Here is a 20,604-nt window from a genome sequence, read left to right as displayed (position 1 = left end):
AAGGCTGTAGGATGTACTGTAGCTGACGTATAAAGAGATAGAGTTCAGATCATGCTGTGAACATCACTGCAGGAGTCAGCCACCCAGGCAGATTCAACAGACATTCTGTCGAAGTAATTTTTTTTTCATTTATTCCCTTTGAATTGTTCCCCACAGTACCTTTGATGGTGACACATTAATTCTGTTTTTATACTTCTGCTCCTATGATGCTTTATTTAAAACAAGGTTTATTAAAAACAATATGGATAGAAATATTTTTGTAACAAGTCAGTATCTTTTAAATGAGTGGAATGACTTCGAAATAATTCCCAAAATTCCCAAAAATTCTAAATTCTCATGATAATATATGTGAATGTGTGGGATAGTAACACATGCCATTACAACAGTGCAGGGTTTCATAAAAATGCCAAAGAACTATTTATTAAAGACACTTAAATATATGTATAAGTATACAAAATATTTGAAGCACAAAATTAACTTAAGCTTTGTCCTTAGGAAATTTCTCTAAATAAATAAGATCCTTACATGCAGTGAGGTAACAAAGGAATCGTTTAAACTCTACTTGGCACTGCACACATGCCCTCAGCAGCAAAGATGGGGGAAACATTTCAAAAGTATAGTTCAACATTTTAGGAATACAGTTGTTTGCTTTCCTTCTAAACTGAGATAAGTAGCTTGTTACAATCTCATGTCTGTGTGTTCAGTACTGAGCTGGAGTCAAGACGTGGTTAGCCTAGATTAGCATAAACTATTTTTTTTTTTGAGACATAATTATTTATCCATCTACTCATCCAACACAGCAGTGTCTCTGGTAGTAACAGTCAGTGAGCACAGGTTTTGGTTTTGGTCTCTGTACAGACACATGTACGCTGCCATTTTGGCCTGGTCTCTCTCACAAAAGAGATAACATACCTCAAGAGACTTCCTGGTTAAATAAAGGATAAATGAAGTCAAATTTATAAAACTGGCAACCTCACAGTGACAACAAGGTTGTGCATCCAGCTGTTCACCAACAAATAGTTCCAAATGGATGTTTTTTCCATTTCAGTTTGTGTGATTAAACAAAAGAGATTAAAAAAGCATCAGTGTGCTTTAGAGGTGTTGGTAGGTGTAATATTGAACAGAGTCAGGCTAGCTGTTTCCCCCTGCTTCCAGTCTTCATGCTAAGCTAGGCTAACCACATCCTGACTCCAGCTCCTTATTCAACATACAGGCATGAGATTGTTATTGATCTTCTCATTTTACTCTCTCAAAGAAAGCAAGTTGATTATTTTCTAAATTATTGAACTCAAGTATTTTGTAAAGGCAGATTCAATAGCAACCCATCTATGTGTTGTATAAAGCTGGATTACACTTTCCAATTTATTTACTTTGCATTAACCGCATTTTGAAGGGCAGATTCATCTACCAACACAAGTTTCACCTCCTCAGTTTAGTTTGGCTGATTTTTTGTCTGATTTTCACCAGACATTTTAACAACCTCACTATAAAAAGAACATTGACAATAGCAGCATCAGAATAACCTGCTAGGTTGCCCTGAGGCAAAGATGAGATTAGAGCCCCCAGTGATATGTCTTTCTTCTCTGTAGATTAGTATCCATGAGTATCCATCAAGTGCAGTCATTTACACATGGCACATTATTTAAACTTTTCTACTATACTACGTGGCCCTGGATTTTCCATGTATGTTTTTGTGGTAATTTGATTAAAAGCAGATTTATTTGGGAAATACATCTTTTTTTTTTTCCTTTTTTTTTTTGATCATGTGCTATAGTGACGCATATTCCCAAACAAATGTGCAGTTAATAAAATGATCACAATCAAACTGAAACACTGTGGACCGAGGGTTTTGGGGGTTCCTGGAGGTCTGGGGTCCTGGGGGCAGTTGCCTGCTTTACCCAGTTGGTAATCCAGCCTTGACAATTGACTGAAATCAGGATTTGATTAGCCTCTGCAAGAACGGTTACCATCATAATTTCACTGTATTCCAGCTGAACTGTAGGAAAAATGTTAGTTTTCCATCAAAACCAACCAGCAAAAATGACAAATACATTTCTGCATGGAATCTGATCAAAATGTCATATTGCAATCAAGGCAGATTTAGTTTTGATAGACAATAAATATGTTTGTGACTTGTTCAGTGTTTCTGCAGAGACCAGTATATAAAACATGAGTATGGAGTGTAGACTCACGCAGACAGGTGTTGTGGGTGAACATGCGCTGCAGTCTCAGACAGTCCTGCCACTGGTTGCCGCTGCCTTCACAGTTGCACCACAGCGACACGTCTGCAGAGCTATTACTGATGTAGTTGGGCGTCATGATGGTACCTACATGTCAAGAGGGTCAAAATTCATATACAAAAAGTTTAGTTAAGGAGCCACATATTTCATTTATCACAATATTTCAGAGACGTAAACATGATTGCCAGAAACAAACACTGTCATGGGCCAACAAAACTCTCTACTGGCTTCTACACTGCATTTTACTTTGAGCAGTTTGGCAGGAAATCAGATAAATTGCTTTATGGCCCAAAACAGAAAGAGGGTACTGTTCTTTTACTTCAAACTAAGCTGAAACATAGCCTGTAGAAAAAAATGATGTAGGGGAGCTTCTTAGGGGAGCTGAAGGGACTGGAGTTGAGCTTTTTCTGCTCAGTGTCATCTTTGCAATTTTTAAAGCCAGAGAGCCCAAATTGCGGCAATAAGTTGAAGCCTGGATGAAGATGAGGTAGCAAACACCATGATTGAGTGCAACACACACTCTCCTCCAAAAAGTCTTTAAATAAAACAGTTCATTTTGGGAAATGCACTGATTCACTTTTTTTTTCCTCGAGTGAGATGAGAAAATAAATTGTTTTTGCATTAAGTTGGAAGCTAGAAATGGGAAATAGTTTACAGAGGCTTGCTGCCGCCAGTTTTTGTCATGGTGGCAGCAATACGCTGCAACATATCACTTTATCTTCCTAGTTGATGTGGGCTTCATCCTGTCTTTGTGTCTTTTTCTCCTTTTAACAAATTTATTAAAATCATAACAACATATCAATGTATAATGTTATAACAATAAAATGTTGTTTTAATGAGATATGATGATTTTGTTAACTTAGAACTGTCCATTTACCACAGCATACCATAGCTTTTTTGATTGATGGATGTATTTTTCTACCTTACAGGCCATCCCAGTTTCCTAGAAATTACATTTATATAATATCATTCTGTTTTCCCAATTAAGTTGTGTCTTAAAACATAACTGCTGCCTGGATTATGTTCACAGGCAGGATTTTCTAGTGTAGGAAGTTAAGGTTTAAGATTAGTGAAAGATTGTCGTTATGGTTACATGTTAATACAGTAAACACATCATGTCTCAATCACTGTGGAAATCTGTAATAATCCAAAAACACAATCTTTCCAAAAAATTTTAAGTGTCTAAACAGAACCATAAAAAAGTCGAATAATGCTTTAGTTACTATGGCTGGATATTTGACTGAATACATTGTCAGTGCACACTTTACTGATACATGTAGCAAAAACATTTTGAGAGTTGTCAGATATGTTCATTAACAATGTTTCTTCATTACGTTGATGAACTTTCTTGGAATAGGAAATAGCAAGGGGCTACAGAAGCCTTGGCCAGCCCTGAGTTTAGGATACAATACAGTTTTAAAGCCTATATCTCATACAGATACATGAGCTGTCAACATCTCCTAATGATCAATGATGATGAGGAGGAACTCCTGAAGAATGCAAAACACAAAAAACTGCTATCAATATGTTTTCTTCAGGAAAACAAGGCACTGCGTTCACATCGTTTGGTTATCTCTGGCAGACTACTCTGTTATAAATATGTGGATTATGCGGGTTGTGCCTTTAAGAAGGCTATAAGACTTATAGAAAAGTCATCTATCATTGTCAGAGCGAGCAGATAGCCGCTCAACGCGTCTCGATCCACATCTCTTGTCAGCTGTCATGCGTCTTCAGTTTCTATCTTGCTGCTTCTTCTCCTCCATCTGATCACCCTGTTCATACACTTCTCCACCCATTACTCTCCCACTCCAGCCATCTATCCTTAAACCCATCCATTCACTGTATTCCACACTTTTATTTTGACATTTGTACATTATAGTTCTGTTTTAGAGAGTCTTCGAGTAAGACATATATTTAACATGCTGCCAGGTCTATCATGTAGTTGTTACTCATGATGACAATTTAAGCTATAACCATAACTTCTTTGTCTTTCCTTTTCATATCAGTCCCTCTCTTCATGCCAGCCAGCATGAATGTGCTGATTAGTACGGTGAAGACCAGCTCATATATGGAAGTATATTACTGACAAAAGTGAATTAAAAACAAAGTGCCCAAAACCAGCTTTAATCAGTCTAATCTGATAATTAATCAATCTAAATAAACAACAACAACAATTGCCCTCTTTAAGAAAACAACATTTTTTTATAATGTTGAGCAGATGGATGGAGAGTGAAGAAGTACATCTGGAAAGTTTCAGGACATTTTGATACCACTTTTCCATCCAACAGTATTCAATTCTTTCACAATTGAAGTAAAAGTTCTCATGAAAAAGGTTGTTTTTGAAAAACCCCAATTTAAAATCCTGTTTTTGATAACTTCTAAGTTAATAATTTTATTTAACTCTTTTATTTTTTAAGAAATCAAGTTTTTGTATTATTACCCTCAACTTAGAACAAGTGTGTCAAATAAGACCCTTATGCATTCCCTTTGGAAATCTATAGGAACTTTTCATCTGTATCAGTTATTTCTGTCAGGTATACAGTGGACCATACCTCAACTGTCAGCATCACCCATCAGCCACATTTTACACAGTATATATTTGGTATGTGTAAGTATTATCCTGATTTTTTACCTGAGAAAAGATAGCTCTAAATTAATTTACATAACACTTCCAAATATACTATCATGTGAATGAGTATCTGCTATTATAAAAACATATTTGATAAGATAAGCTACTAAGCTACCAAGTTAGTTTTCTACAAGTCAGTTTAAGTAGGGTATAGTGTAGGGTATAAGTACATGTAGGGTATAGGTATGTCTATCAAACTGCAGATATTATAGTTAGAGTTACTACCCCACCCTCGTACCTATGAGTCCAGCGTAGGCTCGGAGACAGAGGCCTGCTGAGTCTCTCAGACAGCCGCTGGCCGTCAGAGGAGATGGCTGGCAGTTTTGAAGGAAATCAGCTAGTCTGGACCTGGCAACAACAGAAACAACAACTCAACATCAAACACAAGAAGTGGGAAGGAAATTTGGGTGGAAATGTATGTTGGGGTGTGTTTGCGTGCCTGTAAATTTAAGCTCAAAGGATGTGGGGTTTTAGTCGAGCACCAATGTTTTTTTTAAAGTACTGACACATTTTAGAACTTTCACATTTTGCCTTTTTCTATGTCCTTTCATGACTTTTTGTTATATCTGCTTTCGATTCACTGTTCCTACAGCTTCTCTCTCCTAATATATTAAAGGTGCAGTGTGTAGAATTTAGTGGCATCTAGCAGAACAGACTTGGCAGAAATGGAATATAATATTCATAAGCATGTTTTAATTAGTGTATAATCACCTGAAGTTAAACATTGTGGGACATTAAAATGAATAATCATTACCTTTTTTGTTACCTCATCATAATAATTTTCACCATCTTAAAGACCGTTCCGACAGTAAGGAACAGGGAGACACAGAGTCCAAGGTAGAAGAAGTTATCAGATTAGATATTGCACCATCCAATTCTATTTAACTCTCCTCTGGCAGAGTGTAAACAGCTTCATAAATAGCATGGTTTACTGCTAGTTGTGAGATAGGAGCCAATGATACAAATAGCCTACATCGCTTTAATGCTTCAACAGTTAGTGACCTAGCTAGTTAGCTTGTGAGCAAGCTCCCTTGGAGAACTATTGTGGCTAGTTAGCGCAAGCAGTTTCCCAGCTAACTATCATGTTACTGGTTAGCTTGCCAGCTACAGTACGTCAGCTAGCCCTACAAACAGCCAGTACGTTACAAAGTTTACAGCACCTATTATGTGAAGACACACAGATGAATTTTGTTGAGGCACTTTATGATGTGACCACAGCTTCACCATAATAAAAATTTAGCAAACAAAGCACCACCCTTTACATTTACAGTAACTAATTTTAACACATCTTTGCTTATATACATTTTATAGCCCCTGGTAGCACCAAAATCTTAAAATTCTCTCATTTATTTACAGAAATGTTGAAACACTGAGTTTAAATCAATGGTGAGCTGTGAGGAAATTGGTTGATTTGGGGCACTGATATAATGTACCTCAATTTTTTATTTATAAAATATATTTTCAGACACATATGAATGCAATGTTACATAATACTGCTATCAATTCCATAATAAAACAATACAAAATGGCCCCATATATGGTGCCATTTTGTAGCATTTTAAAATTTTATGATAACAGACAGTATCAGCCCCATATATTGTCTGGGTGTCATGTCTAACCTGCAGAGGTCATCCCGGCGGCAGAAGCTCTGCTGGTGGAGGCAGTTGGGTTGCAGGCCGTCCATTTCCTGGTAGGAGCAGGAGGGCACAATGGTTTTCCTCCTCCTCTCACCACACAGGGTGTTAGTGCAGGGGCAGAACAGGACACCCAAACTGTACTCCTCAGGCACCCGCTCCAGGAAGCGCCTCAGGGCTCGGTGACACTTGTGCTGGTTGCATCGGTTGGTTAGAGGCACCCGCTTGGTGCAGGCCAGGACATACTCTGATCGCAGGGAGCCACACTTCTCATACAAGCCACAGTCCTGAGCTGCTTTCAGGCATTGGTTCTCACCATCCAGTTGCATGAAAGATGAGGCTGAGGGGGTGAGGAGAAGTTCAATTAACAAACGCAAAACCCCTGTGTGAGCAGAAAGTTGTGAAGGGGGACGTGGAAGTCCCAAGCTTCATATAATAATTGCTCAAAAATTGCCTCTTATAGCTTTTAGTTTAAAAAAAGGTCACTTTGTCCTGAGGGTGGTAGTAAAGGAAATCTCAAAGCATCCTCTGGGGTGCATGAATGTGCACAGTACAGGTGGAAATAACAAATCACTTTACTGATTCAAACAGTTTTGTTTAATTCAGTACAAAGATTCGCACACACTATATAGTTCATAGACAGAGTGCATTCATTTTAGTTTGTTAGGCGATCATGTGATCATTTAAATACACTCAATATGTAAATCAGTAAGTGAACGCATCACTGTTCCAACCCCAACATTCACACCATTCAGATTCTTCAGTTAAGAAGAACGTTTAGTCTGTTGCTGAAAATTGGTCAATTCAAAACTAGAACTAAAACTGGCTGCTACACGAAAGGTTAGGAAATCAAAAAAAAAAAAAATAGAATTTCTCTCTGGTGTCCCTGAATACATACATATGTATACATACATAAAACGAAAATCCATTGTTTGTCTAGATGACTATTCATGATAGAAGTATTGGTGTGGCTATGGTTCTGGAGGTAAAATCTAGGAGTCGTACAAATATTTAGGAATCATCCTTGGGGTCTTAACATTACTGCAATCTGGCTAGCAGTTGTCGATATTTACTCTGAACCAAAGTGTTGGATGGATGGACAAACCAACTGAAAGACTGACAACCCAATTCCTTGGCCCCAAAGGACCGCAGGCCAAAAACGTGGCAGCTCTGTGGTCTACAGAGACTATGGAGAAGACAAATGAAAAGAGCCTCTGTCACTAATAACTAAATCTGTATTGACTGATACATATTGACTAATGGTGTGTTCAGACCAAATGCAAAGCAAATTTTTTGCACGGCACGATTACCTACAAAGTCAATGTAAAGATGCAAGTAGACAGAAATATGCGCCAGCATGAGTGGAAAATGTTTCAACTTGTGATTTTAGCTCCACCATACTGGTCCCACTGCTAGTATGATGAGCATAAAGTGCCCTTAAATTGGGATGAGCACTTCCCAATTAGAAAGTACTTTATTAATGTTAATGTGTGATAATAATACAATTTAAAGCTTGCATAAGTAATGTCATTCATTTTAGATTTTTTTTAATCAGACAGTGGATATACATGATGTGTTATTGCAGTTATCTGGTTAATTCAAATGCAGCACAGCTCAGAGCCATGGGTGCTTGAAAGAAGGTCAGCTGATCAGTTAGCCTGTCCACAAAGAAAACAAGCCCACTGGAGCTCACAGTACAAATCAATTTGAGTTATTTTGAGGTGAGTCGTTTTTCCCTGCTGCACCGCTACACCAGATCTTAGGATTCCCCTACCGGCCAAATCCCACTTTAACCCCTGGTCTGAAAACACCATAAAATTTCTGAGGCTTAGTGATTTATTGAGCGGCATGTACTTGTATGACAGGTATATCAGAGCTATGAAGCTGTCTGCCATTAAATAGTTCATGGTGATAGACACTGATTTCAACAACTGAATCATAACAAAGACTGTTTGAGTGACTCTGTGTGTTGGTATATGTGTATTGTGTTTTACCTGCCACTAAGGAGGCCATACGAGTATCCATTAGTGAGTCGTCATAGGGAGATATTTCCAGCTCATCTTCCCCTAGAGAAAAGGAACACACAAACAACGGGTTGGAAGGAACAAACAATGAGGGAAAGAAAGCAAACAAAAATTGGAAAATACCAGTGAAACTAAATGTGACCTCCTTCAAATGCAGTATAAGGATTCATCAATATAATCTGGAATGAGGCCGTGAAATTATCTGAAAAATGAATTAAAAGTATTAAGATTTTTACAGTTGAAAGAAATGATTTGAAGATGCAGTGTTTATTAAGACCATGTCCAAACTTCTACATCCAGGTCTTTTTTGAGAATTTCTTTGGGCAAAATAATCCAAAACAGCTAAATCTCTTCTCCAGATAGAAAAGAGTGGGGCCTGGGATTGAACCTTGGGGCACACCACAAAAACTATTTACTTTCTCTGTACAGAACTTCCTCAGGGAAACAACAAAGTCTTGGCCCAGTGAAAGAGTTTAAAACAGTTGAGAAATGTGCCAGAGAGCCAAAGCCACAATAACTTTATTGAACACATCAATGGTCACAAAGTACCAGAATGGACCATTTTCCACCAATATTAACCAAATTCATTAAAACAAATGTCTTTGCAGATTATCATTGTAATTATTATAATGGCAATTGCCATTGTTATAATTTTGTACATATTTTGTCACTAAACATGCACAGTCTGAACTATACAGAACTGATCTCCTCACCCATTAACCCGTCTACTTGTGTATTTATATATTTTCTATTTATCAATTTATTTACTTATTATTCATTTAAATATGTATCTGCTCAGCTGTGTATTTATCTCCTACTCTTTCTACTACTTTCTCTTTATTATCCATTTCACCTTCATTCCTTCCTCCCTTTTTTAACCACAGAACCTACAGAATAACCCTCTAAAGGACAGGTAACCTTTGACCGGGCCCTTGCAGCCCTGGAGGACTCTGGGTGGGAGATCCAGAGTTCCCCAGGCTCAGGGTCTCTAACCCCCTAACCCATCACCCTTAAACCCCTAACCTTAACCCCTTACTAGAAAACTCCTTAGTCCCAAAAGAACATGTTTCCCTTCTTTCTTTCAATTCTTGTAATAGTTTTCTACATATTTTCAACTGTTATTATTATTAATATCTTTGGCTTATTTAACCTTTTCTTTATCTGTAACTTCTCCATCTTTCCTTACACAAATACACACACAGAAACGTGTACAGAATCATGATTGTCCAAAGACACACACACTCAAACATACTACTACACTCATATGCAGTGCAAACAGAATATCTAATCTTAACAGTGCCCCCTGAAAACTTACCAAAATGTAAATAGCTTCTTCTTTTTTTTCCTTCATTCTTCCTTTAAATCATACATTCTTTCTTTCTTTCTTTCTTTCTTTCTTTCTTTCTCATTCACCTGCATGGGCAGTGAACACTGCTGAATGTTTTGTCTTCTCTGTTTAATGGATTATATTTAAAATACAATTTTAAAAAGGAAAAGAACATTTAATGATTTTTTTTGTTTTGGATCAGCATTCCTGCCAAGTTTGATCCCAGTTTGCAACATTTTCCTTTAAAATGACAAGGTGATCCTGGTTGGTTGTTGGGTTGTTGGGTTTCTATGGAAGATGGTAATTAGGTCATCAGAGGAAGAGGATATAAGATAAGCAGTATTCTCGGTAAAACAATCTGCAAGGGTTCTAGCATCTAGCATCAAGTTAAGATAACACTTTATAGAGGTGCAGAGGGATGAAGAATTCTTAGGAAGCAATGACACACAGGAGAGTAAATAAAATAATCAGGGACAGTGATATAGAAAAGAGATATGACAGTGGTGGAAACTCCAGTGAAAAGAAGATCAGTGTGACCATGAGTCATCTGCATTATCATGTACAGTATGTTCAAATCATAACTCTTTGATAACAGATCTAACATCATTAAACTATCCTCACCAGCATGTTGCTCTGTGTGCATAACAAATGATTCTGTGTTATAGTCTATTCTATCTCGAAATGAAGTTGTTCCATGTATTTTCTGACAGTTCACTGTGTCAAATTGATATTTACTTCACAAAGCTAATTAGGATAACAAAGGCCTCCCGCCTGCATCCCCTGCAGTGCAGAGAGGTCCCTGAAGTAAAACCACCCCTTTGCACATTCAAATATTTCAGCTTCCATACTTGCCTCTGCATAAGTTTTGATTTATACTTCAGCATCAGATTAACCTTGTGATTGCACCACAGCAACACCAGACAGATGTATCGTACATGATCAGGTTTTATTGTGCTTTAATTATATTCCCCACGGTAATTGTGTTTACATTTTTTTATTCACTTTCTGATCTCAAGTGACAGTGGGAAGGTTCATCTTGTCTCATTACCGAATACAATACTACTGCTGTGCAATCGTCGTATTTATGTTCTTTCATTCTTTGTGGTAGAGCACCAGTCACAGCAAGCAGAGGGTGTGCAGTTTTTTTTTCCCTCTTTCAGCCAGTAATCTGCATGCCAAGTCTCCAGCAGTTCTGAGATCAGTCACCCTGCAGCACCTCACATCTGATAAGAGCCACTCTACTTGCTCAGGTAGGCTATGTAATTCATCTTAATAGCAGTAATCTTAATGTAGTTAATCAGTTAATCGGTTAACCACTGAGAATATTTTTTTACCAGTTACGCATGTTGGTCTATAGGTTAACTTGCATACTAGGGTTGGGTACTGATCTTGTTACTTCACGTTATTCACGTTAGATCATTCGGTGCCAAATTTCAGTACTTTCCAGGACTGAGAGTGCAGCCCCGAAATAAGTTTTAGAAACGCACATTTACCAACCAAAGCGTCTCACACAGAGGCTCCGACACTAGCAGCTAGCATGTCTAGCATCATTAGCATAGCTGTGCCGTGCTGTTTGTAGCCCATAGACCGTATAAAAATAAGGTGTGGCTGTGGTGTCTCTGGTTTAACAGCACCGTGCTGGGCAGGTGACAGGTATGATTACAGTGCTTGTGTGCTCTGAAAGACATCACAGCGTGGCTATAAAGTCATACAGCTGACGGACTGTTAGCCTAGCAGGCTAATCCTATGGTCTATCTGTAATAACAACAGAGATATTAATTTGTTATTAGTCCACCACCCAGTTAGTGTGCCACATGATGACCGATGTGCTGCCAATCTGTGTGGTAGAGGGTGAGGGATTGAAAGAGCTAGTTCGGTACCTCAAGCCCGACTACATTATGCCATTGAGAGCTACTGTGACTATGTATTGAAAACATTTTGAGGTGAAGAAGGATGAGCTAAAAGTCAAGCTAACCAGGGCAGACGACTAGCTCTGACCCCTGATTGCTGGACAGCTCTCACAAACAAAAGTCACATCGCAACTTTTCTTTAAAATTAACCGGTTAGCTACCAGTCAATGGGTGTCGGCCTACGAAAGCAGAATTAACCAAAACTGACTAATTTAAATATGTGTAACATTAGTGATAGTGGACAGTTTTATTATAGTAAAGCACTGTATTTTAGCTTTGAAGCCTGTTTGGTATGTGTGTGTGTGGATGGTAATTATTCAAACCTTGCTCAGCACCAACATACAACAGCAAGTCTAAAATAACTGTAGTACAGGGTTAGAAGAGGGCCCTGAATTTTGCACTACACAAGACTGGAAGCAGGAAAAAAACTAACTAGCTCTGTCCAAAGTTCAAAAATACACCTGCCAACACCAGTGAAGCTGACTATTACCATGCTGTATCTGGTTTACTTAATCCATACACAAACAAATATGTAAAACCTACAATTTTTGGCTTTAGAGCAAGCATTTCTGTGCTAGAACAATGTTTTGCTAATCTACGCCAGTGGTTCTCAAAGTTAGGCTTCCTTGAGGGGGTTCCGAGGGTTCCCCAGCAAAAAGGACAATCTTCAATTCTTCAATTTTCACTATAATTCCATCCATAAGTAACATAGTGACAGAATGTATGACTATTTTAGTCATGGCTTTCAAACACTTTCTGTAATAAAACATCTAAAAGCAAAAATCTTATCAGATACAGAACCTGGGACAAAATCTTATCAAATGGGGGTGTGTGGTCTACTTTGTGTCAGTTTAGGGGTCCTTGACATGTAAAGGTTTGAGAACCACTGATCTTGCCTAATCACCTCTTGCCTTTAGCTTTGTGCTTGACCCACAGATATGAGAATGGTTTCAGTCTTTTATGTACCTCTAGAAGAGAAAGTGAATAAGTGTGTTTCACAATATGTTGAACTATTCATTTCACCTTTATTGAAGTTATGAAGAAAGCCCTTCAGACTGATGTCATTTCCTGTCCTGATGCTTCAATTTTTGATTTCATTTTTGTTATTCTTAAAATTTTCTGTTGTTTTTTTCCTTTTTATAACCTGAATAAATATAATAACCCACATATTTGCACTGAGGTTTTTATATCCGTGCAACATAACCACATTTACAAAAAAAAACACAATTGCTCTGTCATTTACAGTAAATCCCATCAACATGGACAAAATGAGGGATGAGAATGCTATTACAATACACCCAGAGTCACCATGAGCTCATGTTATTGGAGGCAGCTTTTGTCCAGTTTTGAAACCCATTAGCACAGTCTTGATTGACTAGAGGACGAGCCGTTTGTTCCTGCAAATTATTTAAACACACTCCAAAGTACAAACTCAATCAAGAATGTAATGGCATGTAAAGTGTTTATGTATGTAAATCCTATTCCAGGCTATATATTTATGGTAATGACATGCTAGAGCAGCCTAGCAGCGTTAGAAACTGAAGAGTGTGTAATTACACTAATGCTCCGCTGACTAATAGGCCACAGGGGAGGAGGAGTCCGCTGGCTAGTGTTAGCTCACTTACTGATGCACACATCACACCAGCACTCTGGATATGCTTCTGTTACTGTGTGTGTGTGTGTGTGTGTGTGTGTGTGTGTGTGTGTGTGTGTGTGTGTGTGTGTGTGTGTGTGAATCTCAGGGTGAGGTCTATTTGACTGGACTTCACTTCTACACGAGGCAGGTTTAGGGTTAGGAAACAAGTTCAAAGTTAAAATTGAAATTAGAAACAGGTGTTTGGGTAAAAATGTTTTTGGATTTAGGGAATGAAGGCAGAATTATTTAAGCATGAAAGCAAGAAAGATTCAGCACAATGTTTCTATCTGAAACCAGTGTGATACGTGATGAAGTTGGTAAATAAATAGATATTGTGATTATGAGTAAATGCCTGTATGTGTAAAGGGCAACCACCCCGACGACGTAAGATGTGTCTTAAAACACCTGCATATAGGGTCTTGTCAATGCTCCATCTATTTTATTACATTTGCTCTACTCTGTCTATTTATTTTGTCCGTAAGGTGCGTCAGGTGTGCAAACGCGGCACCACAAACTTTTAATATCATCAACAGCTTTAAAGGACAAGACTGGCAGCATTCTATATTTTTATTGACATCAAATCCCATGAAAAGACCCAAACTAACAATTAATGTATCCTACTAACCAGTAATGTGATCAACCTAAATCACAATGTGAAAATCAGTTATTTTGCATTGTTCACATTAAGCCTCCCTGCTGCATTTTGTATTCACCTGCGTTCACCAACCCCAGAGCTGTGACTGACCTGGCAGCAGGCGAACCCTCCAGTATATGCGTAGACACTGCTCCTCTTTGCGGAAGCCGCGCTGGCACTTGCATGCCAACAGAGAGGGGTGTTTGGCTAGCAGAGCATCCTGTCTCTCCAGGCACTCTGCCGCCGCCTGCTCCCCCAGCGGTGACACCGCTGCATCGGCTGCACATAGCTCCAAGCCCCGGTACAACGCCTCGCACTGGGGGTCGGCAGAGCACACCCGATGAGCTTCAACGCAGTCAGTGGGGGAGGGAGGGTAGGGGAAGTTGGTTGCTGAGGATGGCAATGCACCTAAGAGAGGACAAAAGAGAAGGAGGGAGATGTGTTGGAAGGGGAAAACAGAAGAATGGAGAAGGACAGGAGGAGGTGTGAAGATCAGATACATCACATTACTGTGGTATGAACAAAAGGTTGGTGGAACCCAGCAGTTCTTCATAACATCATGCTCACACATAGAACCTGCATGCTATTAAAAGACCCATTTATAATAATATTCACTCACAGTTTCTTGTAAATAAATATCAACACTGGCACCAACCAGGCAATACTTCAGACAAACAGTCAAGAACGTGCAACACAAAATCCTCTCATTATGATAGTATGACAGTATCTGGAATAATCATTTTCTTTTTCCTTCCTTTCTTTTTTTCACTTTTTTTAATCATTAAGCAACCCAGCGTAACTTGCTGAACATCAGCCACTGTGTGACGTATGGCAGGGCTTTATGGATCTACTTCATGAACATCCAGAGATGAGAAAAGACGAAGAGATACCGAATAATAACAGAAATAACTGGAAAAACACACTCCACACATATACGGTTGCTGCTAGCATGCTAGCTAGGTAAAGCTAATGTTTGGATACTTGGAGCAAATAAACACAACATGTAAAATTTGTGCAAGTACCGTGAGGCACATATTCACTTCACAGTCAAGCAAACTCACTATTACACAGCAATATCCATCCAAAGTTAGCTAACATCAGCAAACATTAGCCACCATAAACCGGTTACAATATTTATTTTCCTAGGATGGTGAAGTCATGACCCATCCTACTCCGCATCTGATTGGCTTACCCTGATATTCTTACCCTAACCCTAACCAATCCCGCTCCTCATGCCTAAACCTAACCAACCCAACCAACAAAGGCAACCAGTACTAGCCAATCAGAAGCAGAGTTGGCCAGGTCATGACTTCACCATTCTAGGAAAAATAGTCATACTGGACCAGGCTAGAGTATTACATTCAGCAAGATTGTTTTTTATTTCTTAATTCTCAAAATAATGAACGTGCTATTTCTTCCTTTACGACAGCCTTGATTGAATTGTAATATTTTGAGTCAAAGAGAGGAACATTATAGGCACCTTAATATCACCAAAATACTCATCAAAATATATTTCAATTATCATTTCATAAAACAATGCAGACAGCAGCTTTACACAGCTGCAGATTGTAATCACAGTTACTGGGTGTGGAACACTGGAGCAGGCTGATGTCCATCTTTTACACCATGTTTCATATACTAACTCTAACCATGGCTAATCTGAAACCACTCCCTACCTACAATACAGTCTACAGTATGAGCTGTCCATTTTATGTGTAGTAGTGTCCATGGTACAATAGCACAATACAATACTCTGCATTTTGTAAACATTACAGATGTGTGACTCCACAACTCCACACAGGACAACGATTCATAAGTGTCTGAATTCTCGATTTACTGCTTATGATAGAGCAACTGCTAATATACAGAGAGTAGTGAATGAGTGATTTCAGACACTATAAATCAGGTAAAGTTATTCTAAAATATCAGGATGGTAACTTGATTTCTTCAATAACCATCATGGTGTCTTCATATTTCAGAGAATCCACCAAACAAATGAATCAAACGATTTCATATTACAAGAAAAGTATCTCGTGATGATGTTGTAATTATTAGGAAAAGGAAAGATGCTTACGATAGCGGTTATAATGATGGTTATGAAGGCTCAGGTGGCTGTGATGGAACTATGTGATTTAGTTTGCTTTTATTTCCTCCTTGCTTGACACACTGTTAATGTTACTGAGTAATGCGGATGCTATTATTAGTAGTGCGTCAAGACTGTGAAGGCATGTAAAGTCTTTGGGTCTGTTCAGGTGGAAAACACTCTGACGTGCTCTGTTCGTTTAGGAGTAGCTAACAGTACGGATGCTTCACCGATACAAAGTCATGCATCTGAAATACATCTCAGCTGGCACCATGTTTGGTAACAGCTATCAAAATAAAGCATGCAATAAAGTATGATGAAAACATCTGCAGAGTAAATATATCTGAAGCTCAGGTCTGGACAGGACACATAACTATGAGATCTTTTCTCAAAATTCTGAGAATATAAATCATAATTATGAGATACAGAATTTGTCATTTTCTCCTGTTTTTTGTCTCTTTGAATCCAGTGTGTTTCTGTGTGTATGCGTGCGTGTGTGTGTGTGTGTGTGTGTGTGTGTGTGTGTGTATGCGTGTGTGTGTGTGTGTGTGTGTGTGTGTGTGTGTGTGTGTGTGTGTGCGCGCGTGCGTGCGTGTGTATAAGCTTATGCAGCATGACTTTATATTTTATTCTTACTTTTCTCTCCAGGCTTGCATGTGATGCTGATGAAACAGATTTTCTCATTTTAACCTTCAGAGTGAAATTATAGAAGAACATGTAGTGTCTGACTGAGCTGAATTCACAGTTCAATCTCATTATGTCGCTCACTTTAACATAATATCTACTATTTCTGAGGTGATGAGCACTAACTGATTGAATGCAAATTCAAATTATGCAATTAGTATCAAAAGAATGTGTGGCACACACAGAGGTCATCTGAAAGAAAACAAGGTCACTTAAAGTAGTTGAAAAAGCTCTTGACAGGTGCTGATAGAAGAGAGTTTTTACATTTTTGCTTGAAGTATTTGGTTAATGAAATGATTTATTCCAATTCCCTGCTTTCCAGATAATATAAGCATATCTTCATCTTACATTTTTTATTTTATATAATGAATATAATTATTTTATTAGGGTTAGAACATTGTGAGATTACACAGCAGGTAAGTTTCATTATGCATGAAACTTCACTGAAGGCCTGATTTTCGAAGGTTTTTGCACCTGACAAACATTCTGCCCCAGAAACAAGCGAAGTATTTAAAAACAGACGTCACTTCTGAATGACTCACTTGTCACTGAGAGACATGTGCAAAAATAAACCCAAACTTACATACACACAAGAAGTTTGATGTGCAGGGAGTCTTGTTTTCAAGCTGATATACTGAAGCTCAAAGGGAAGGCTCTCATTTCTACAGCGTCACTGTATCAGTGACTATTGTATTGTGATGATGAGTCATAAAGACTGGGAACAGCATTTCAGAAATTTTGTTTTCATACTGACTCATTACAAATAAAACAAGCATAAAGTCATATGGACTGACAGGTAACTCGCTCATTGGACGGTTTTGGTGACATCATGAGGATCTGCATCATCGGCGCTGCATGGACTCACATGGGGGAAATTGAATTGAGCGACTGACAGCGAATCATGCTGCAATTTCCTGAAACTAATGTGTTTATTTATATTCTCTGGTGTCACAAAGAGCTCACCAAGATATAATTGATAATGAGTATTATAAGTCAAGCCCAGCAGCTGGACCTCATATGTCATGAATGAGGAGGAACAGACACAAGCAGGATGGACAAAGCTGAATTATAGCTTTACATAGATGAAATGATTAGTAGATGGAGTGTTAACATTTAGTTTTATACATGTTTTACACTTCGTCCACACAGTTTTGATCAAAGCAGACAGACAGACAGCTTTTCAAGTATTCTCCGCCATTTTTTTTGTTGTTTTTTTTTCACCAGAGTTTGAGTGACAGCTTTCACACCAGCCTAAACCAACTGAACTAAACAGGCAAATGTACCAAAATTCATTTGAACCGCACTAAGGTGTGAAAGCACCCCTACAGGTTAGAAATGACTGGGGACCACACTTCACGCCAACAAACACAAAGACAAGTTGCTTCTAACTTTCAATGAGCAACATCCTACTCTCACTCTCCTTTCTTTTCTTTTTGTAGCAACCTACAGTAGATCTTCAGCCAAAGACACACACAGCCAGCTGAGCTAGTTCTCCTTTATTTATTTATTTATTTATGTGTTACAGATGGACGATTGGATGGTGGAACCCAAAAGTTTCTTCAAGAGGAACTGTTGTTTTCTGAAGTGTGGCTGCTTCAATTTGCAGTAGCAAAAGGAGAGGCTCCCCTGGTAAAAAAATCCAATAGCTGATACGCACAGGGGAAGTGCAGAGAAGTTGTGTGAGGACAGCAGAAATGTCATACGTTGAGGAGAAATAGGGGAACAGAAAGATAGATGGAAAAAGGGAGAGGTGGGAGAGCGAGAGAGATCGAGGCAGAGACGGAGAGCGAGCGTACCAATGTGAACCTTGATGGGTTGGACACGCGCACAGTATGAGGCACAATCAGCATGCACCGCTGAAAATGATGTTCTTAGAATCACACCAAGATGCGCACATATGCACACGCACACACACACACACACACTAGTGAAAAACAACACATAGACACGCGCGCATGGCTGCCCTGAGAAGGACCCTTTTATGTGTGTGTCCTGCTGGGAGGGAGACTGGGAGGCACAGAACCCATCATTATTACCAGAACACAATACTGCACAACCACAGGGGAGGGGGCGGAGGGGGCAAAGCAATCTGTCTAAGACACACACATACACACACACACACACACGTGCGCATAGACTTCCACACACACACATCGCGGTGTCAGAATAAAGTGGCTGAGAGAGCATAAACAGCTTAACATTCAGTGCCGGATCAGTAGACAGTATGTAAATTGAATACTGAGTGTGCTGATGAAAGACTAACCACATACATAAAACATTGTTGGTTGAACAAACAGCCTTTGTGGAGCGCTGCATCCCCACACTCCGTCACAACTCACTTTGTCCGCACATCAGACTAACCGCTCAACCCAAACTGGCCTGATTCTGACCGCCTGTCTGGCCAGAGGGTCTCCTCTCTGATGCCATTTATCACATTATCAAACACTTACAAAAACAAATGCACACAAAACACTACATATCCCTTTAAAGCCACTATCCTCTGATGTTAGCGGCTCCCTATGGGGTCATGTCATGCTCAGGTCACACATACAGTATAATGTCTTCCAGGAAAATTTGCAGCACACAGCAGCAGCAGCAGAGAGACATTAGTTCGGGTATCTTTCCTCAGTATTTCCTGAGCCGAGCTCAAGGCGGTATATATTCTTATTTATATCTGTCTCGTCAAATCTAGTGCAGATTTGCCAAAATGTAAACAAATACAGACTAAAAGATTATATATATATATATATATATATATATATATAATACTTCAAACCAAATGTATTTACATCTAGGACCTCTCCTATTAAATACACAAACTCATTTTTTATCATAGGCACTTAATATATTTCCATCTAGGCCTCCTTCCATTAGAACGTCCACGCTTTAAACAAAAATCACACAATATCACCCACTGAGTTATTCTGAATATTTTCACACACATTTTCACAAATAGTTATGTGATATTTAGTGTTTAATGAGCAGATAAGCTCATACATATAAATGGAGCATAAATTGTTTTTTAGAATACAATCTAACACTGAAAATTAGACACTCTAACCAACTTTAGCAAGTTGACTCCTGCTATAACTCTGAATACATTTCATATTTAATAACACAAACAGGTTTTGTGTTGTACCCATAGTGTAGCATCATCTCAGTGAGAGATCATCATCTCAACCTTTGAAACTTTTTGTTTGGGGTTGAAGATGTTTTACCGTTCAGATAGCTGGCAAAAATGTGTTTCACCTCACAGTACAAGTCAAATGAATTGTTGTATTTTGACTGGGTGTGTTTAGCATTTTCATAAACTCACAAACACACAGCAGTCAGTGGTTTCAATGAGAAAACTTCTGGAACAATAAAAATAGAAATAAAAGTACACGTTTTCAAGTAGAGAGGACAAGAGAAACTGGGTTACAGAGCAATCTATCACACTGCCATTCATTCATGGCTTTCAAATGAGAAACTTCTTTTTCCTCAATAGATCGTGAATACTTTGATATTTATTTTCCTATATTGTGACACTATCAAAACAGCTTTATTCCACGCTACACGGACAAGCGGATCCAGCAAATTCAGACCAGAAGCAGGAAAAGAGGAGAGTACTTGGGCACTGTGTCAGTGCTCCAGACAGCCTAATACCACATCAAACACTGTGCTGTCCACTGGCCTTTACTGAGCCTCTGTTGGAATAAACAGAGGAAGGTAGAAGAAATGTAAGAGGACACATCTACACTTTCACTGCAAAACTGCAAAAAAAAAAAACCCTCAGTAGTGACCTCTTACCAGTAAAGGTGTTG

The 20,604-nt window shown here is 38.7% G+C and overlaps 1 protein-coding gene across 1 annotated transcript in view; it reads right to left on the bottom strand.

The window, feature by feature from the left end:
• gfra3 (GDNF family receptor alpha 3) overlaps positions 1-20,604 on the bottom strand; it is a 48,741-nt gene that overhangs the window by 10,954 nt on the left and 17,183 nt on the right. Inside the window, exons 2-6 of the mRNA XM_042419759.1 lie at positions 14,146-14,442; positions 8,498-8,569; positions 6,489-6,843; positions 5,108-5,217; positions 2,193-2,327 (exon numbers count right to left, since the gene is read on the bottom strand). Coding sequence (XP_042275693.1) covers positions 2,193-2,327; positions 5,108-5,217; positions 6,489-6,843; positions 8,498-8,569; positions 14,146-14,442 — 969 coding nt within the window. The remainder of the gene's footprint in view (positions 1-2,192; positions 2,328-5,107; positions 5,218-6,488; positions 6,844-8,497; positions 8,570-14,145; positions 14,443-20,604) is intronic.

This window comes from Thunnus maccoyii, chromosome 8 (genome assembly GCF_910596095.1).
Source record: "Thunnus maccoyii chromosome 8, fThuMac1.1, whole genome shotgun sequence".
NCBI lineage: Eukaryota > Metazoa > Chordata > Actinopteri > Scombriformes > Scombridae > Thunnus > Thunnus maccoyii.
This window is presented reverse-complemented; position numbering and strand designations above follow the sequence as displayed.